Here is a 21,410-nt window from a genome sequence, read left to right as displayed (position 1 = left end):
CGTATTGATTGTCCGCTCTTACAGAAAAAGACACTTAAACCCAGTGGAAATGGTGAATTATATTCATTAAACTTAATCAAGTGATTACTTCTCCTAATTGCTATGAATGTGGAATTTGGTTGGGTTGTAAATTTATTGTAATTATTCAGAGATTAATGGTGAATCTATAATGTGGAAAGAACATAGTAATGCAGCCTGGCTGTTTTCAGCGCATGTTAAACTCCTGAGTGTGCAGCGTAGCAATATTGGGCCATGGATTTCTGACGCTACATTCCAACTCACCTGATTATACTGGTACTCTGACCCTAAATATGCTTTTAATCTTATCTGGTTGAAGAGTTCGGACCATTAAAATGAGCAGGTTGAGAGAGTGGCTGGGCCTCTTTTGTGGTACTAGGTGGCAGCTTCTCAAACCAGTTTGCACATTGCTGAAGGAAATGACCGACTAGAATCATGATGTCAACCGTCAACAGTTTTAGATACTACACTACTGTTCACTACATCCATCTCATGTTATGGAAAACATGGAAAGCCACCCAAGGAGTGGATATTTTGCAAACTCTACCATATTAGGTCACATTCATCACCACAGTAATAACTCTCTCAGGCCCTGGGGCAGTTAAGTGCTTGAAGGAGGTCTTCAGTCCAGGAAGAAAGCCATCTCGCTCTCTTTTTCTTTTTCTCTCTCTTCCTCCCTTCCTCCCGTCTTTTGAGCCCGGTGGAGAAGATGGGAGGTGGGCAGGCGACATGCAGAGCTTAAATCAGCTGCTCACCCTGCGGGAACAGAGATGGAAAATTAAACCTGGACAGGTTGACCTTTTGTGCTAACAACTGCGCTTGAGTTACTCGCCCCTGTTATGGGGCGCTTAACACGGCCAACAACGTGTCCACAGGGACCTGCAGCTCCATCTTCCAATCTGTCTTTTCTGCTAAAGCACAGGTCTGCGTTTGTCATGTCCGGTAGGGGAAAAATTAGAGCTCCCCTGTCGCCTTGGGATGGTGGTGATTGTTTATAAGGGTGCATTACGAAGCATTGACTCAGCACCTGGGTCATGTCAGTCCAAGCCATCTAACATCGGCCAGATGTTGGCCCTGTTACATGTATAGAATGTTTTAACGTATATTTTAATGTGTATTTTATGGTCCTTTAGCCCCACAAGTGAATTTGTGTTATACCCCTAAATTAGAATGAAAGATGTTTTCCGTGCATCTGCATGAAGAAATGCGACTTTGGGATTCAATTTAATGTGCAAAAGCTTAAAAGCTTCAGATTATCCACAACCATGTAAGGAGGGCCAGGGTTTTTTTTTTTTTTTTGCAAGGCCAAGAGATGTTTGGACATTCAGAGATATACTCCCTGTGTGTGAGGATGCATTCTATGAACTACTGAACCCCAGTATACCCTTGTGTACCACAATAAATATTTCCTTCTTTTCCTTCTTTTTCTCCCCTCATGTTGTTGAACAGAATAGAGTCCAGAAATAGAATTATATTCCTCCCATGAATGTTTAATGCCTAACCAAATTGCTAAAAAAAAAAAAAAAAAAACTGCCACTAGCTCCCCTCACCCTGCCCCTAACCACTATGCCGATCTGTGTCAAAGTAGTGCACCTTAAAGATCCTGATGGCCAGAATTAGCTGGGTTTCTCAGATTAATATTTCATAGATCCCTCTGAAAACAGCATGCCGCTGCCAGCTGACTATCTCTGAGAGGAATATTCTACCAGATAGTTCTCTGTATGAAATGCGACCCTGCTATGTGCTTCGTGCTTTTAGCACTCGCAATATTTGTTGAGCGATTTCCTCAGAGTTCTAAGAGTAAAGCACAAAGGGCTGGCGCTGGTCCCATGGCTCATATAAGTAAGATGTAACGCTGTGTGTTAGGCTTCATCCATTGCTCTTTTGTGAATGGAAAATAGATGTAGTAAAAGCTTTTGTCGAGTGCTGCTGAGTGAAGTGTACATGTGTGCATAGGGCCAGGTATAGATTGCATAAGCCCTGGACGAGTCCCTCTGAGCTTGTAAAGGCCTTTAGAGGAGGTTTGTAGTGGAGCCGCGCTGCAACTGCACATGTCTCTGGATTTAACATGGGAAACAGGCTACACGTGGCTGTTCATTTATCAAATCCGTATGATCGCTCTTCAGTAACCCGATTAAAAACTCCTAATATGGATGCACTGACCAATTACAGTCATTACGGACCCACTCCTCTGGGGTTCCTCTCCATCAGAGTATTTAATTTTTGCCGTAATTGCACCAATTAGGGCCCCCCTCCTTTCCCTTCTATTCTAAGACGCCCAAACGGAGCTCCTGGTCTTCTGCCCGGTACTGGCTGGAGTCTCTAATGCGGCCCAGTCGATCTCATGTCTCGGCACAGTTTCACTTCTCTCGATGTGGGGGATGATAACTGAATAGCCCCGTGTTTCTGACTGGGAACATGTCAGTTAAGATGGTGGTCATCAGTGTAAGGTTTAAGTCGGAAAGTGAAAGCGCTTTTCACCACGAAATTACTTGTTGGTCGTCTGAATCTTGTCCATTTACAATAGTAAGAGGCAACCGAGGATGTATCATATCAAGTCTAAATGCTGTGGAACAAGTGAAAATGTAAAGAATGTCTTGTGAAAGGACACTGCCCTAACTGTAGAGCACTGAAAGAAAACACAGGTAGCTAATTTTTGGGATGCTCTACCAAATACTCCCTTAATGGGTCTAAATGGCACATGGCACAGTGAGAGAGGGGGAGAGAGAGAGAAAGATGTGAGGGCCAGAGGGATGCAGGTAGCCTCCGTGCTATAATGACTTCATTAGCGCTGCAGTGTCTCTCTGAGCAGTTTCACAGAATAGTTTAACCTGAGAACGGTAGCAGTCCCAAGGTGCCACTTCCCCCGTGCTGTGTCTGCACTAAAGCCATCTGCTGTGTGTTTGTGTGTGTGTGTGTGTTTGCGTGCACAAGCTTGTGCATATTTACCATGTAAATAACGGTGCGGTTGTATGGCTAGTTACCCGCCTATTATATGCGGAGATCAGTCAGAATACTTAATCATTATGCTGTACATGATTGTAATTACTGGTCACGCCTCACCTGAGACAGATGTTCACATTGAAAACCACCGCAGAGCAGAAGCAGAAATATGTACACCAAAGATGGTCATCAAGATGATCTCATATTTTTTTAAATAAACTTTTTGATGAATAGCTTGTGTATATTTTTGAACAATGACCATACTGTATCTTATTTATTGCCAATAACATTTATAGTGTTCTTTCAGGGTAATGAGCCTGTTCTTTTTACTAAATTAGATTGGATATTAAATGCAGCTGCTGGCGTATAGGTCTATACTTTGTGTTTGCGTAAGAAATTGATCTCGGAGTCCACAAAATGCCATTTTATTTCATTTGTCAATGTATGAGGTGCATCTCTGTGATACTTAACATTTATGTAATCTCCACCGTTGCCATGCCAGTGGGCAATCTAGAACTCATTCTGGAAATTGAGGCCTGAGCACTGACAGGTGCTAGTGCCAAAATGTTGTGAGTTTCTATACTAGTCCCAAAATTCATTAAATGGGGAACTTTAATCCAAGGTGCAAGCTTTCTCGTTTCTCTTTTCTGTAGTACAGAGCTCACATTAAAAATTAAAAGACCAATGGAAAGCAGCATTACTGGTTGCGAAAATGTGTGTTTAATCAATCAGCTGTCTAACGCTGAAATTTCATACAAGTGATAAACTCCCGCTTTGACGTCTGGAAAGACTTAAAATTTATGAGGCCAACAATTTCTTAATGCTAACACTTATTTTGATGGCAGTATTGAAGTATAATGTTAACCCACAGGACTGCTTAACATTTTAATGTACATTCATGTTTAGAGGTTTCTGAACTACCTGCCATATTCCACATCAGCGGCACATCATGTCAAGCAATGCCATTGGCACTTTGCTACCCCCACTCCTCACTACATATTTTTCAGCCAAGTTCAACTTTTCCAACATTTTCCTACGTCACCACCTACCGCCTCCCTAGTACTTCCCAACGGAAAATAAAGGAACGTCCCCGCCTCCACCGTTTTGATCACTTATTAGTCGCTTGGTCACTTGTTTTTCCGATGTTAGCTGTTAAGCAAAGGTTATGACAGCCATATCCATTGTGAAACTCGCCTGTAATTAGCTGAACTACAATATATTCTAACCACTCTCTTATTCTATCTACATGACATGTCATTGTTGTACTTAGTCAGCATACCAGCGTCTCAGTTGAAAACCATCAGTGAATTTATGTTATGTCTATTTTAAAGCACAGTTTTACATGAAGCTATTAAGGCTGGGAACTCTCGACTCTTGTAGATGTTGTTGGTAAGGTAACAATGAATAGAAGCTCAACAGCTAATGAAAGGGTATGCTGCCTGCAACAAAACGAGTAATTTACTAGTGCAGTCATTGTTTCTCTTGTGCACCAAATATACTGCAAACTTGCACTATCCCTATTTGTTTGGAAGATGCGTTAAATCATTATCAACATTTCCAACACAAATTAGTTTTGTTTACATTCAATGACTCTTGACATGATGCGATTAGGCATTTTTCTCCTCACGGTCTAGTCCACATTAAAGTGGTACTGTTGCAATGTTCTCAACTGTTTAAGCTGTCGGCTGGGTGCTCACGAACAGCCTCGTCCACTGGACCATGCAACTCAGAGGTAGAGCAAATGAAACGCTTGCCTCTGCAGTAGACTCAAGTTCAAGTCTCTCAGCCACAGGGGAAAAAAACGAGAAGTCATCCGACGGACTAAACTTTAATGGGTTTTACTCGCTACAGTGCAACCAATTAGTTAATGTGTCTGACAATGTTTCATCGCTTTACTAGGTCAGAAATTTTGTGTAGTGTGCGTGAAGAACATTGCTGTGCAGTTTAAGACTGTTAGTTTGACTTGGCCAGTGTGTAAGAAGTGACCATGATGGTTACCATTGTCTCTGGCTCACTTTAAAATTCTTGAAAAAGTCTCATGTTTTGCATATTTTATCTTAAAAAAGGCTTATTTTCTGAGTTTCTGAGTTGGCTGTAGTTGGTAGGTACGATGAGTTATGAAATGAAGCTCTCAGAGGAAAGCAACTTATCAGTGTCACATTAAAGATAACATGACAAGTTATTAATAGTCTGTAACAGTTAAGATGGAAGAGCTTGCAAAACAGCATCCTTTTCTCCCTTAATCTGGCACTCTGTCCTCCGTCTAAATTGCCGGTCACATTTGTGGTTGCACCTCGCACGTCCAGTCCATCAGCCTTGTCGGTGTCGAATCTGTCAGGGGGATTGCATCAGGTACAGGAGCAACCCTCCAGGCTTTCCCGAGGCTGTTAACCTCTGCACGCAGGTTGCCTGAATTAATTGTGTGATTTCCTGCTTGGTGTCATGACATTGCATGTCCCCCAAGAGGAGGGAGGTGGAGGGAAGAGGTGGAGGTGCGGGTGGCGGCCAGGGAATTGTATTTGCCAAATGACCAACCGCCGCCTCCTTCCCCACAACACACATCAATAGTGCAAATAAATTATTGAGCTGTCTCGGGATGAAAGGGATTGAAGCTTGGAAGACGGGCGGCCTGTTTGAAGAGATCCATGGGAATATGGCAGGGCCGCATTCTCCCTATTGTACGTCCTTATTTATTTATTTGCTTATTTTAAAGGTCCCCTTGAGCAGTCTCATCTGTATACATTCTGTGCATGTATACAGTTTTTTGTTGTCATCCAAATGAAATACTGTTGGGGATTGGCTTGAGTGCTTGTGTTATCTGTGTGTGCTGTGCGCGTGTACTTTTTGTGTTTACTGAAAAGCAATCGGATTCAGCAGGAGCAGCCTGGGGCTGAGCTAACCAGCATGGGGCTTCATGTGTTCCCGTTTTGAAATTGAGCGAAGGGGGGTCGGTGGAAGCCTTTGAGAGCTTGACAGTGGGAGATGCTTTAGTGGTGGTAAGCACAGCTGATCGGTCTGAGAGTCTGTGAGTTCCGGCACAGAGCGCTACATGATGAGTTTACCCGGAGCATATGGAGAGCCGCTGTGAGTCAAGCAGCCAGCTGGATGCACCATTGCTGTTCATTATGGAGCACACCACTAGCCCTCAGAGCTGTGCTAGGGTGTCCCCAGAGCTTCAGCTCCCATTCCGGTTAACTTTCTGTTCTTTCTTTTTTTTTCTTCCTTACTCTTCCGCTGGGCACTCACAAGCCAGTTGTATAACACATTCGGTGGAAACTTAGAAAGGCCCTGCACGAATCCATCTCCAAGTATGGTATTAATAAGTCGGCATGGTGTGAATGTGCTTTAGCGCATTGTGGTGTTGAGGAGCGAGCATGGTGATTTTCCTCAGGCTCTATAGGGGAAAACTACAGCAGTACCAGCTCTCAGCATCACACTGCTGTTCTACAACTGGACTAGTTGCACAGGAGATGACGAGACATGTCATTGTTCCTTCAATTTTAGCAGTCCCCTGTCTACTCCATTTAATACCGTTTTCTTAAGGACTACTTTCAGTGCTCGTCCTTGTGCAGTTTTGTCACAGTGTAGCCTCATAGTGAGGTGGTACTAGAGCTACCGCTCCTTTTGAGGTGAAGCAGTTGTGATGTTCCCCCTGGAGTGAGGAGTTTTTTTTTCTCTCCCTCCACCACGGTGTGAATGATGAAATCTCACTGAAGTTCATTTTGCATTCCGTTCACAGGTCGGCGACCTGCTTGGTAAGTGTGATGGCATGTGTTTTTCTATTCACCTGGTGCTCAAATATATGATGGTGTCGGCAGACTGTTCCTCCCCTTCCCTTTGCACACCTCACTCCCCCCTCCTCCCTGTTGGCACGGCGAGTTCAAGTCTTACCGGCACGGCAGCGAGTGAGTGAGCCTCATGCACTTTTCATTCTCTGCCAATCCCGATATAGAGCTGCGCTGGAGGGCATTGTCGCAAAGAGGGTCCCTTGAGGCTCTTGGACCTACGACCTGGGCCCCTTACCCGTCCCCGGGGCCCTCCTAATGATTGCCCTCTGTTTTCTGACACAGAAAGCCAATACCCAGCAGGCAGGGCCCGGGTCAGCCGTGTGGCCTGGAACATCAATATTTCATTGGCCTCCCCTCTCTATAAAAACACCCAGCGCTCCTCCTCCTCTCTCTTGCTCCCCGCACTGCCTCAGCCAGCTCAGGCTCCTGTCTCTCTCTCTATCTCCCCCTTAAAGTGGCAGCAGCACGCCGATTGTGGATGGTTTTATTGGCAGCAGCTATATTTGGAGGCGGACGGCTTGTAAGGCGGCGCGTGGCGCATGTTCTGCCGCTGCCGTGGGCACATGGCTGGCTTGTAAGGCACCGCTCTGGAATGTGGTAAGAGGGTAGCGGAGGCCTCCAGTGGGATGGGAGAGGGTCATGCGGAAGCACGGCGGGTCATGCTGTGGCCTGACGGGACACGTGCACAAGGTGCCCTTGCAGCACTGCACAGCCTTCTGGGAAAGACTGCCCGTCTGGCGAGAGATGCTGGAAGTTTCTTGAGGTCAAGGGATGGTGCCATCTTTGAAAGCAAATAATGCCTTGTGAAAGGTGTGGGTCCCCTGGCCCTCTGCATTCATTTTAAGTTCAATACTTGCAGACCAGTAAAGCTATAATTGACTGGCTGTGGTTTGTTGTCTAGTGAAGCATGTCGCTTTGTAAGTGTTACATTGATGGGAAACCTCAGGAGATGCGATACAATACGGTCCAATAGCACCAATATCCAATACCAATAACCTAGTTGATGCTACCTGTGCACCTAATACAGGTGGTTTCTTTAATTAGCGCCAATTAGTTACAGTAAATCTAACACCGATTAGAATCAGACAATTTAGTGAAGGGTCAGAGCAAACTATTGCTACTAATACGGCTGAATCCAGGTCTCCCATTGCTGCTGTTTTTGGTTTATTTGTTTCTAATTATTAATTGCAAAGTCACTTATTATTTATGAATTCCATGCACAAAAAAAACATTCACTCACCCAATTTACCCACACAATCCCCCTACTTATAGTACTTTTTAGTGTTATTTAGTGTACGTTTTAGTGTTATTTAGTGTACGTTTTAGCGTTACCTGTTGACTTTTTTCTTTTTATTCAGGACCTCTCTGGTGGGACAGTCTCAGAAGTGTCTGTGTTCCAGATATTGCACTCTATATGTGTAATAGCAGTCAGTACATTTATTGCATTATACCCATACAAGCGAGAAGTGATTGTGTTTGATCCGAGATGTGCCCCCGAGCAGTAGTCAGTAGCAGAGGAGCGGCATAACTACATAAGCACTACATGTGGGCAGTGGGAAATGCAGTTATGAGCTCAGTGGGTCTATCCACTGTCAAGGTGTAAAAGCTTAAAACTTTCCAGAGAATAATGAGCAGTTTCATACCTCCTGTAGTCAATATCGAGCAGCCCTTTGGAAACGCAGGATGTAGTAAGATGCAGAGGATGCGACCTATTCAGTCTCCTATTAAATTATTCACAAGAGGAAGTGTACACTCAATTCCGTTTTAATGCAGTTTTTAAATAGTGGCCAGATTTGAAAAGTATAGGGTAAATTTGATCGACTAGCACTAAAATCTACTGAAAATGTTATAGTGTCCAGTAAATATATATTGTGCTCAATGTTATTGAAAGCAGAGATAAGAACAGAAGTTTAGAATACCCACTGTACCCATTGCTTTTCTCTTTACAGCTGTATATAGTGCAAGTGTAAGTTATAATCATTTATTCACTCTATCTACGTACAGTGCCTGTACCCAAAGGAACTGTACAATAATCCATCTTTTTGTCCATCTCCGTGTGTTGGTGAAACAGTGAGACAAAATTAAACAAATATTCATGCGGATTTCAACTCCCGGCATCCAGGGATCTGCCTAATACCCCTATCTCTTCCGCTGTGTTGTCATTACTCTCCCACTTCCCCAAGACACATGCATACATCAAGTGGACTTAGAGAACAGAGACTGTTTCACAAAGATCCACACATACAAACTGCTGCAGACTATTGTGTGCATTTCTTATGCGAAAGAGAGAGTCATATTGATCCTCACATAAAGCAGACGTTTTGGAAAGTGTGAAGAATATTACACACACTCTTTCTCCTCTCTCTCTCTCTCTCTCTCTCTCTCTCTCTCTCTCTCTCTCTCTCTCTCTCTCTCCTCTTCTCTCTCTCTCTCTCTCTCTCTCTCTCTCTCTCTCTCTCTCTCTCTCTCTCTCTCTCTCTCTCTCTCTCTGCTCTATGGTCTATGGTCAGTGCCCTGGGGAGCACTCACTCACATGGCACACAGAGATACTAAGAATCTCTTCAGCAAAGTGTGCAACACAATTTCCTACACACACCCCAGAGAGGGAACGAGCAACAGTGTGAGCGTGTGTGCTGAGGGCAAAGGGGATTTGTCCTCCCGCCTGCGCTTCATATCTTGCAGGAAGGGGGAGTAAATAAAGTAATAAAGCACGGCAGCAGTGTGTCAGAGTTTGATAGCCCCCTCCGCTCCCTCCCTCCATCCCTCCATCTCCCCCACCCCAACCTCTGTCCTCTCCCCCCAGACAGACAGTTCCTCAGCGAAGGCTGATTAAGGCTGGGAGGTTAGACCAATAGGCAATCATCACCCAGGACATAACTCAGACTAGGTCTGTGGGTGACTCCACTATTTTTTTTTTCTTTCTCTGTCTGTCTGTCTGCCGGCCTCTCTCTTCATCTCTCATTCTCTCATTCACTCACTAGGGCCTCCTCTCCTCTCTCTCTCACTCTCTCTCTCTCTCTCTCTCTCTCTCTCTCAATCTCACTCTGTCTCTCACTCCCTCTCTGTCTGTCTTTCACGCCCTCTCTGTCCCTGTCTTTCGTTCCATCTCTAATCCTCTTTATTTCTGCTGGGGGTTATGGATGGGTCAGATGAGTGTTGTCTGAGGACCTGTGTCAGCTCTCTCTTCATTTGGTCCCTGGGGGGCTGGCAGGGGGTTGTGGGGTTTGGCAGGTGTCTCACGTCAGCCTCCTCTGTCTTTCACAGACAGCTTCTCTTCAGTCAAGTCACACCCATGCTTAATTCGTATTGATAATGCCTTCAGTCATTTGTGTGAGTCAGTTTGTTGCTTTCTTGGAAACATTGTTTTCATTGAATTTTCTATTTAATTTGAAATTAATCGAACAATGAATCAATCTTGACCAGGATTTCCCTTTATTTCGTTTTTTTGACCTGTTATCAGGAATGTCCTTTGAATGTCAGCATGGTTGAAGGCACTGTAGATGAGGAAGACCTGCATTGATGAGTTGAAAGCCTATAGTAGTGCAAGAGCGCTATTGTTACCGTTGGAGGGTAAGCAAATGAAAAGAAAAGACACCTGGGGCACACAGTTCTTGCATCATAGCACGTGGTCCAGTGTTGTGAGAGATGGAAACAAACTGTGAAGGACGACTGTATGCCTGTCATTAATTGTCCTGGTTCTTATGCTAGGGGCTATGCTCAATCCAATGCTCATCCTGTGTGCTGTGTGCGTTTGTTTGCATGTGAGACACATGACCGCGCACACACACACACACACACATGCACGGTGTACTCAAGCACAAAGCTATTTGCATCATCATATGTGTTCCTACAGTATCTGAGGGCTCTGCCCTGCCTGGCTGCTAGCATGAGAATGGTGTGTCCAAAGGAACCACACAAAGACGTCTCAGGTGTTGCATATGGCGTTTTTGCATAACGTCCCATATGCCACAGGCCCAGATACGCAGAGCGCTGTTTCAGCACAAAGCAGGCAAGCGCCGCCACTTCCCAGTCGAGCATATGTGTGTTTCCCCTAGAAATCACTCTCTAGCTCGTGCACCTGTACATGAAGGACATTTTTATTGCCGTCGCCGATGGGAAAGATGCGTTCATTTTTTTCCCCCCTTGACTTTTTTTCCCTCCCCCTCCCCACTCCCTCCCTTCTCTGCGAGCTGGCTCTTTTTGCAGATGGGGTTACGCGTGTCACCCTGAAGTGTGTCAAGAGTTCCCACACAAATGAGGCTACAGTGCCAAATGGCCTGAAAGGGACACACCATGCACGCACACACACACAAGCACACCATACGCACACACACACACGCCCGCGCGCACACACACACACACACACGCCCGCGCGCACACACACACACACGCACGCGCGCACACACACGCACGCACCTTTCACACACTTACTCATTCTCTCACATTCACACACACGCACACACACACACACTCAAACTCGCACGTTCTCACACACACATGCATGTGTTCACGCACCCACAAACTCTCACACACACACACACACACACACACACACACACACACACACACACACACACACACACACACACACACACACACACACACACACACACACACACACACACACACACACACACACACACAGCCACACACACACACACCACCCTGCCCCCCTCCATTCCGCGGCAGTGCCCATTAATTAAGCCCTCATCATCAGGCCCCTCAGCCACCTGGGAGTGGACGGAGATGATAATTAGAATGATCCATGAGGAGCCCAACAGGACAGCCTAAGTGGGGTGGGGTGGGGTGGGTTGAGGTGGGGGGTGAGGAGGAGCCAGAGAAGTCCTATTGGAGTATAAAACACAAATAGTTAGAGCCCCACTTCCCCAGTTGCTCTCCACTGACTGCACGTCATCATCATCATCATGGCCGTCATGCCCAAGGCCCCACGACCTCTAAAGTTCAGCACACACACAGCCCCGTGATATGATACGGTATGACGACACGGCCATTGCCAGAGCACTTCATTACCTTAGAAATGGCCAAAATGAGATGACTGTCGACTGATTTTGAGCTCCACTTATAATCACATGAAAAATGACTGCAATAAAACCTGGTGTTTAAAAGTGTGCACAGGTGCCAGTTGTGATCAGTGAGTTGGAACTAGAAACTAGACTAAACTTTTTAAAACCTGACATATGTGTACATACTGCTACTATGGATGGTGTACTGTATATCCCACATAAATGTTAATGTGAGTAGACGGTAGCTATGCAGGCTGACCAATCATAGAGTGAGTGGTCCTAGCAGAGTGCTAGCCCTACCCCCAGTGGGGTGTGAAATACTTGAGAGAACTCAATTCTTTTGAGTGAACTGGTAGAAATTCACTCTGGCTGAATAGGATTTTGGCTCAATGCAATGGGGTGGACCTACCGTCTCTCTGTCGATCTGTCTACCCATCAATCTGTCGGCCCATGTATCTGTTTCCAAATCCATATGTCGGCCTATCAGTCTGTCTACTCCATCAACTCTGCAAGTTTGCAGACTTGTACTTCTTTCTCTTGTCTTTGTGTCTTTTCTGTTGCGTCGTGTCGTACTCTATTCTATCTGACTCTTGTTAATAGTGTGCACGTTGTCCCATAACCCTTGTGCCAGAGTGGGAATGCTTTTATTGCCTTCATTTTACCCTTGCAAGAGGGAGGAGCTGTCCTGCCCCGTTTATGGGGGAGAGGGAATGAATGCTCTCATTGATTTTCATTAAAGTCCCTCCTGTGTCTGAGATGGAGACAGGAGTCATCCTCTCTCCACTGCCAGCCCACCCGCTTGTATAGTGTTGGTGGATCCAACCACACGCTATTCATAATCCCCCTGCATGTTTGTGCTGTAACTGCACACACACACACACACAAACACACACACACACACACACGCACGCACGCACACACACACACACACACACACACACACACACACACACACACACACACACACACACACACACACACACACACACACACACACACACACACACAAACCAGTGTTGCCGTTTGGGGCAGAATGCGTCAAGACCAAGTTTGTTCAGTGCTGTGTAAACACACAAATACGCATTATCTCTCTCTCTCTCTCTCTCTCTCTCTCTCTCTCTCTCTCTCTCTCTCTCTCTCTCTCTCTCTCTCTCTTTCTCTCTCTCTCTCTCTCTCTCTCTCTCTATCTCTCTCTCTTGCACTCTCTCTCTATCTCAACTCTCTCTCTCCTCCTTCTGTTTGCCTTCCTTTCACTCCTTTGTCACTCTTTTGCTCTCTGTTTTCTATCCATGTCTTTCTCTCTCTCTCTCTCTCTCTCTCTCTCTCTCTCTCTCTCTCTCTCTCTCTCTCTCTCTCTCTCTCTCTCTCTCTCCTTCCTCAGCCTCTCGTCATGCCTGCCGCCTCATCAGCTCCGCTGTCAGCGTGGGGTGATGCCGTCTGTTTGACTGCGGCTTTGTGCTGCCATAATATGTACATATGCAGATGAGGGTTTGGGGTGGAGGGGGGCGGCGGTGTGGGTGCTCCAGTGTTTCAGTACAGGGGAGCTGCTTCAGACGCCTCATCTGTATGCGTTTAGGCTCGCCTTATCGGCACCACTCGAGTGTCTCCTCCCAGGCAGTCGCTGCAGGGGAGTCTGAAAGGGAGTTGGCCTTAAAGCAACACGAAGGGAAGTTGTTAGGATAACATAATGTTTTGCAGGATCTCTTTTGATGTTCACATCAGCACGTCAGCAGGGTGAGCGGCACATCTGCTGCTTACGCCCCTTCGGGGCCCCCTCTGTCAATGATAAGCCGTGTTCTGCAAAGCTTGACAATGCAGCAGGAAACCTGTAGGTTATGTGGCGAAGCACAAAGACTTACAAGTAATAGTACAAATAATCTTTGCCCTGCTAAATGCATTACTGAAGCCCATGGAGTACATACCTTGCACAAATCTACATACAAAGGGGAAGGTGTTGAATGAATTAAATGTGCAGCGACAGGCTGTGGTGAATTGTTGGTTAACATTGATAACTGACAATAACGCTTCCAACCTGTAGAGGTACCATTACATTACACTACATTACACTTAGCTGACACTTTCATTCAAAGTGACAAACCAGTCCCTTGAGCAATGTAGGGTTAGGTGCCTTGCTCAAGGGCACTTCAACAATGCATTGTAGTGTATGGACAGGTTAGGGCCTGCAACCCTTTCGTCCAAAGACCAAACAACCTTACCATTATGCCACTGCTGGTTCAGGGAACCAATTCGCCAAAAGGCTGCTCTTTGTTTTAACAATGTCCAGATTAATAGGTTGTGAGGAGATGGGATGTATGGATCGTAGGGGGTGTTCTTGTTTATATCTGCCCTTTAATTCCACCCCTCTCCATACAATAAAGATTGGCTTATTAATGTGAGAAGTGGATGAAAAAAAAAAGAGACGCCGTCAGGAAGAAAGGTCAGACTCACCAGGCGAGCAGGATTTCTCTCTCTGCCGTATTTAATGTAAATCACAGAGTTCAACAAATACTTTACATTGGTGGCCTATTTTCTGCCTTTTTTCCGTAACCATATCGGGCTCATCTGTTGATTTGAATATTATTTGAAATGTCAAGGTAAAACCATGTCAGGAGGGAATTTAAATTATGCCTCTTGCCCACAGGCTTATATGGGCTGCGTATGACTTTGCCGCATAATGGGATAGGAATCGGGAAATGTGTGGGGAGGAGAGAATGAATGTCGACACAGAATATGTTGGAAATGTATTGCAGACATTCATTTTCATGTATGCAGACACGTCATTTTCACCACATCTCTTGCTTAGCGCACATACTACTGTACATGCTGTAGAGTGATATAAGTCCATTATCTTTGGTCTGTCTATGGTCTTATTGGCATTATTTAATGTTTTTGTATGAGTGACTTGTTATGCTTTGTTTTGAGTTAGTGTGTTTGTATAAGGGACTACGAATGAAAAATTACCTTGTCAATTGTGGCTAATAGATATCTGTTGTTGCGGTTTAGGGAGGGGGTAGGAAGTTGGTCTTAGAATCGGAAGGAATATCTCATAACATCCATGGCCAAAATGCCTTAGAGCAAAGAATGTACAGTAAGCCCACTTTGCTCTCTAGGGACTATAGCCAATGTCCTGCATTAAATCGTCAAGTCACTTTTCGCCTAATCGATCGACTTTCGGTTAATTGATAAGCATTGTTAAATTAAAAATTGAGATAAAATTCTACATCTAAATTAATTCTATTCAAATTATTCTTTAATCCAAAAGTTTGAATATTCCCACTGTTCACACCCCTCTTCACACACACACTCTTCACATGCCCATTTCACCTGGGTCTCCTATCAGTCAAATTGGTGATTAATTGCGATTCATATTTTGTAATCGATTAATACATTAATCGATTAAATTGGATTAATTGTTTGCATCCCTAATGTACAGTAACCCCACATCGCTGTCTAGGGACTAGCCAATGTCCAGCAATAACTCGCCAAGTCGCTTTTCATTAAAGTGTCAGCTAAGTGTAATGTGTCATGTATTTCTCAATGCAACAATGTTCAATATGCACAGGCCCTATGAAATGATCCATTTCCTGTCTCTTCTTCACACAGGCCGAGCCAGAGGGATTCTCCCACTTCCACTTGTACGTGTGCGCTGCCTTCCTGGTGCGATGGAGGAAGGAGATTCTGGAGGAGAGGGACTTTCAGGTAAGGGGCTGCGGAACACGACCTCCCTTTTCTGTTTCACCTCACCTTTGTGTGTGTGTGTACGTTCGTGTATGTGCGCATATGCGGTTTGTTTGTAGTGTGTATGTGTAAGTTTGTTTGTGTATGCAACTCCGCATACACACACAAACACACACACACACACACACACACACACACACACACACACACACACACACACATACACTCACACACTCACACACACACACACACACATACACTCACACACACTCGGAGAGCAAATCCCTGGAGCTGTGCATAGAGTGTCCTCGACGAGTGCCACCTCCATCGTCATTAACTCGGGAGGGTCACCGGGTCGCCGTGGCTGCATTAGTGTGATGGCAGCAGCAGCTGCTGTAAGGTGACTTTGCCGCTGCACTTTGGTGGCCGTCCCCTTTCGCTGGGAGAGCATCGGGTCCCTCCTCTCTCCTCCATGCTCCTCTCCTCTACTCTGCTCTGTTCTCCTCTCCCCTACTTTCCTCTGTTCTCCTCCCCCCTACTTTCCTCTGTTCTCCTCTCCCTTGCCAGTGCTCTACTGCTCTGGCCCTGCCTCTTCTACACGTCTGTTTTTTCCTCTACACTTCTCCTCTCCTCTCCCTTTCCCAACTGCTCCTCTTATCTCCTCTCCTCTCCTTTCCTCTGGTTCACCCCATACTGATCTGGGGGTTTAAGCGGGGAAAACGGTGTGCGTGAGCATGCGGGTGCGTGCGTGTGTTTGTGCGTGTCTGCCTGTCTGCGCGCGTGCGTTTGTGCGTGTCTGTTGTCACTGAGGACCCAGGCATGTGTGTGTGTGTTCCCTGTGAGTACCTCTTCTTCATGGCTAATGGTGTGTGTCCTGATGAGACCTCTGCTAGCCTCCTCTGCCGCCCCCATGCCGAATAGGTCTCCTCATTGGGTCAAGCTACCTCAGCCCAGCATACAGTCACTCTCATGGAGCCACAATCTCATGCTTCGTCATCACAATGATCTCTTTCCGTCTTTTCACCTAAAATCCCTGTTTTCAAACCATGGTATTCCAATAGAGTAAGATTGGAACTGACGTGCTGAGCAGGCTTTATTTTATTCGGTTGCAATTTTTTTTGCTAACCCATTTGTATAAGGCTAATTGAAATTGCCCGCAATGATCAAAAATTGTGGCCACGACGACTTACTCATGATCGCACGAGGGCAAAATACACTATTTCTTGCCAAAAATCTGTAGGACCACCAAAGTTCCATCCTGTTGTCTTTTACTTAATTATTACAATTACGTTTTACTTTGTCCTTCCCTTATATAGTACATTCTAATTCATTTTGTCATTATGAATAGCATTCTACACAAAATTCAGTTTTTTATTCTTGTTAAATAATCATGATTGATAATTGTGATTTCAATTTTGACCAAAATGATCATTTTTTCCATAATCGGGTAGAACCTAGTCTTCTACTTGCCTGGTTAACACCAGACCTAATCACAAGTAAGATAGAAACGATTGTGTAGAACTAAAGGTAGTATGGGAGTTCCCAGGCTAGTCTTCTACAGCACTTTGGTCAGCTATTGATAAAGTGCTACATAAATAAGCATGGCTTGACTTTCTCTGTTTTCTGGACTTTGTCTCTCCTGCCCACTCCTGTGTTGTTTTGTGGCACTCTGTCCTCCTATTCTCATCTTCTCCATGTCATCGCACTTTTTTTTCTTCCTTTCTCTTTCTTGTTCCTTGCTGTTTCTTTACCCTGTTTCTCTCTACTCACCCAGATCCCCCATCCACCTCTTTGAGACTCTGTTGTGTGCAGATGGAATTGAAATGTGTCTGTGTCTGTGTCTGTGTGCGTCTTCTCTCGTTTATGTGGGTTTGTGTGTCCTCTCTCTCTCTCTCTCTCTCTCTCTCTCTCTCTCTCTCTCCCTGTGTGTGTGTGTGTGTGTGTGTGTGTGTGTGTGTGTGTGTGTGTGTGTGTGTGTGTGTGTGTGTGTGTGTGTGTGTGTGTGTGTGTGTGTGTGTGTGTGTGTGTGTGTGTGTGTGTGTGTGTGTGTGTGTGTGTGTGTGTGTGTGTGTGAGAGAAGAGAGCGGTGGCTGAATATGCAGGGAGGCAGTGGTGCGTGTCGCCGGGGCCCCTCCGTGTGAATCCCCCCGCCCAGTTTGATTTATTGTGTTTACAGTACCCACTGATTCAGTATTATCCCCGCTGCACCACTGCAGAACACCACCGCTTTGGCATTCTCCACCAGCGAGTGCCAGTGGCCAGAGGCATCCATCCTCAACCCTCTCCCACCCCTCCCTCCCTCCCTCCCTCGCCCCACGCCGCGCCACACCACACCGCGCCACGCCACAACAACCACCCATCAACTACCCACCGCCCGCTACCCCCCTGTGCCCCCACTATACTACTACACCCCACAATCCCATCCAAACAGGCCCTGGAGCAGGGCACTCCACACAACCTCACACGCCCACACACACATTTATCTCCGACTCCACCACACACACACACACACACACACACACACACACACACACACACACACACACACACACACACACACACACACACACACACACACACACAAAAATCTCCGACTGCACTACAAACACACACGCACGCACGCACGCACACACACACACACACACACACACACACACACACACATTCTCAGAGTCTCCCCCGAACCCTCTGCCCACACCCACGTGTTTGAGATGATCTCAGGACATATGGCTTGGCCAACACCAACCATCACTTAGTCTGCTTGGCCCAGTTTTCTTTTTAACTACCTAATCTTACTCTATCAAATGTTCTACAAACTCATAGATGACTCTTTTTTTCTCTCGCTCTTCCTCGCCCGTCGCTCCTCCTCGCAAAAAAGCAGTAATTGCATCGCTAGCCCAAGAAAAAAGAAAGAAAGACGGGGTGAGACATATGATGAGAAATGAAATAACTCTTCAGTCCAACGGTATGGAATTGATTTTTCTTGTGCTCTCTCTCTCTCTCTCTCTCTCTCTCTCTCTCTCTCTCTCTCTCTCTCTCTCTCTCTCTGTCTCTCTCTCTCTCTCTCTCTCTCTCTCACACCGGTGGTGTGAGAAAAGATGTGATAATCACTGGAGTCTTAGGGGAGCCTCGTCTCTGGAATAGCAAACAGAGCACCCCCCCTCCACCACCCCCACCCCTCACCCCTCCTGCAGCAGGCTGGTGTGTAGATACATACACTCCTCTCTCTGTTCTCGCACCTTTCAAACCAGCCCCAGCCAAGCCCCTACCCGCTATGTTTGTTCCCTCTCTCAATGCCTCATACTTCTCTCAACCATCCAATTAAATTTGGGGGAGGTGCACATGATCGGTGTTGTATCGTTTGGTACGACGGCACGCTACAAAGTTGAGACGTCGGAGAACGTGTGCAGGAAGGAGGGAGGGATGGGAGGGGAGGGGAAGGATAGCGCTATGGATATTTGTTGTGATGCGTTTGTCAGGAGTCATTAGTATGTTCTTGCCTCTCCCCCCTCGAGGGCCCTTGTGAGGAAGAAGAAGAGAGAAGTCTCTGGCAGCCTTTTCAGTCTGTCTCTTTTCCCTTCTCTTTCTCTCTTTCTCCATTTCCCTCTGTCTGTACATATCTCTCTCTCTCTCTCTCTCTCTCTCTCTCTCTCTCTCTCTCTCTCTCTCTCTCGCGCTCTCTCGTGCTCTCTCTCCCTCTCTCCCTCTCTCTCTCTCCCTCTCCCTGTGTCTATTTGTGTGTCACTTGTCCCCCCCTTTCTCCTCTGTCTAAGTCTCTCATTCAGTTCTTCCTTCCCTCTTACCTTCCTCTTTGCTTCTCATCCCCTCAGGTAGCCTCTTTTAGTCATTTCCATGCCCCTCCCCTCTTGCTTCTCTCATTTTCACTCTGTGTCTCTCTCTCTCTCTCTCTCTCTCGCCCTTTCTCCCTATTTCCCCTCCCTCTTTTTCTGTCTTGTTATTCTCCCCTTCATTTCAATGCAATCCTTCCCTCCATCCACTCCCTTCAGTTAAGCTCTTTTGTCGGGCTCCTCCTCAGTCTGTCAAGGGTGGTGCCTTGGTGCGCTCTCTCGCTCTCCCTCGCTCTCTCTGTCTGTATTCTCCTCTCTTTGTCTATATCTTCTTCTCTCCTCTCTTTCTTTTGTCTCTCCACTTGCTCTTGTTATCTCTTTCTCCTCTCTATCTCTCTCTCTATTTCTTTCTCTCTCTCTCTCTCTCTCTCTCTCTCTCTCTCTCTCTCTCTCTCTCCCTCTCTCTCTCTCTCTCCTATTATTCTTTCTGTCTCTGTCTATCAGTCTCACCTCTTCTCCCTTCAGTCAGTTTGTCGGTCTGTTTTTGTCGTCTTGTCTGCTGTGTTCCTCCGCGTGCCCATGGCGAGTGTGCTCAGCCGAGCCGGTTAGGACGACGGCGGTCGGACTAGCGGCGGCCTGTGCCACCGCAGTGGCCGATTTGCTGGCGGTGCAGTTGGAGTGCCCGCCGCGGTGCACGTCTCCAAACCTACACCCTCACCCATCGCCTCCTTCTCTCTGCCAGCCCCTTTGTAATGACTTCTATTCCTGGCAGGTGGGCGCTTAATAAGTCTGACCCAATTAGGGAAGAGCAGGGGAAGACTGGCGCTGGGGCGAGGGAGCCGGGGCAAGAGGCAGAGGAGGCTGCGATGGGGTGGTGGCAACCGGCGGTGGCAAGGAAGGAAGGGACCTGGCTGGCTGGCTGGCTGGCTGGCGTCTCTGCTGCCAGCTTCCAGCAGCCATGCCGCACGCAGGCAGGCAGGCGCGCACATGCTCTTCAATGTGTGTATGCGCACGCACGCACGCGCGCGCGCGCGCGCGCGCGCGCGCGCGCCCACACACACACACACACACACACACACACACACACACACACACACACACACACACACACACACACACACACACACACACACACACACACACACACACACACAGTCGTGAATTCACACAGACAAACCTACACCGCCCCCTCCATCCGCAGACGTCCACAGACAGATGCTCTCATTAGATTCCCTCGGATGTGACCTTTCCCCAGGGCACGGCCACCAGCGCTCGGCCCCCCCACAAGCCAAGCACCCTCACGCGCACGCGCCCACACGCCCGCATGCGCCGACAAAGACACAGACACACACCGCCCCTCACAAGGCCCCCGTTACAGTCTGCATCAGCTGGCTGGCTGCACCAAATATATTTTTGTAGCGCGTGCTCATCCACCCACCCGGTCCTGCTAGTACCGCTGTCTTTCCCTCCCTCCCTCCACCCCTCCTCCTCCTCTTCTCTGCACTGTGCTGAAACCCGCTGAAGGACATAAGGTATAATTAAAAGCCAGTGATCAATAGCCATTGTGTGGTCAGCTGAGTTTGCACCTTGAGGAGGAGTGCCAGTGAAAGGTAGTGTGATGTGTGCGTGCGTGCGTGCGTGCGTGCGTATGTGTGCGTGCGTGCGTGTGTGTGTGTACGTGTGCGTGTGCGTGTGTGTACGTGTGAGAGAGAGTTTGTGTGTGCGTGTGTGTGTGTGTGCGCGCGCCTGTCTGTGCACGTGTGTGTGTGCGCGCCTGTCTGTGCACGTGTGTGTGTGTGTGTCTATGCGTGTGTCTATGCGTGTGTGTCTGTGCACGTGTGTTAGTGTGTGTGTGTCTAAGCGTGTGTGCGTGCGCGTGCGCGTGCGCGTGTGCGTGTGTGCGTGTGTAGTTTGTGTTTGTCAGCCCACTGTGTTAATGGCTGCTTAAGTGAGCATGGCACAATAATGGCCGCTCCTCTTAGCCGCTCCAGTCTCCTGTGATAATGTAGCATTGCAGCACACACAGAGACGGACAGAGAAAACACACACACACACACACACACACACACACACACACACACACACACACACACACACACACACACACACACACACACACACACACACACACACACACACACACACACACACACACACACACACACACTCGT

The 21,410-nt window shown here is 47.0% G+C and overlaps 1 protein-coding gene across 1 annotated transcript in view; it reads left to right on the top strand.

The window, feature by feature from the left end:
• The window catches only part of tbc1d22a (TBC1 domain family, member 22a), a 115,128-nt gene extending 94,470 nt beyond the window's left edge, over window positions 1–20,658 (top strand). The window contains exons 13-16 of the mRNA XM_063218147.1: window positions 15,377–15,505; window positions 17,628–17,916; window positions 19,836–19,988; window positions 20,495–20,658. Of these exons, the coding sequence (XP_063074217.1) occupies window positions 15,377–15,505; window positions 17,628–17,916; window positions 19,836–19,988; window positions 20,495–20,658 (735 nt within the window). The remainder of the gene's footprint in view (window positions 1–15,376; window positions 15,506–17,627; window positions 17,917–19,835; window positions 19,989–20,494) is intronic.
• The last annotated feature ends 752 nt before the right edge of the window (window positions 20,659–21,410 follow it).

This window comes from Engraulis encrasicolus, chromosome 15 (genome assembly GCF_034702125.1).
Source record: "Engraulis encrasicolus isolate BLACKSEA-1 chromosome 15, IST_EnEncr_1.0, whole genome shotgun sequence".
NCBI classification, from domain to species: Eukaryota; Metazoa; Chordata; class Actinopteri; order Clupeiformes; family Engraulidae; genus Engraulis; species Engraulis encrasicolus.
This window is presented reverse-complemented; position numbering and strand designations above follow the sequence as displayed.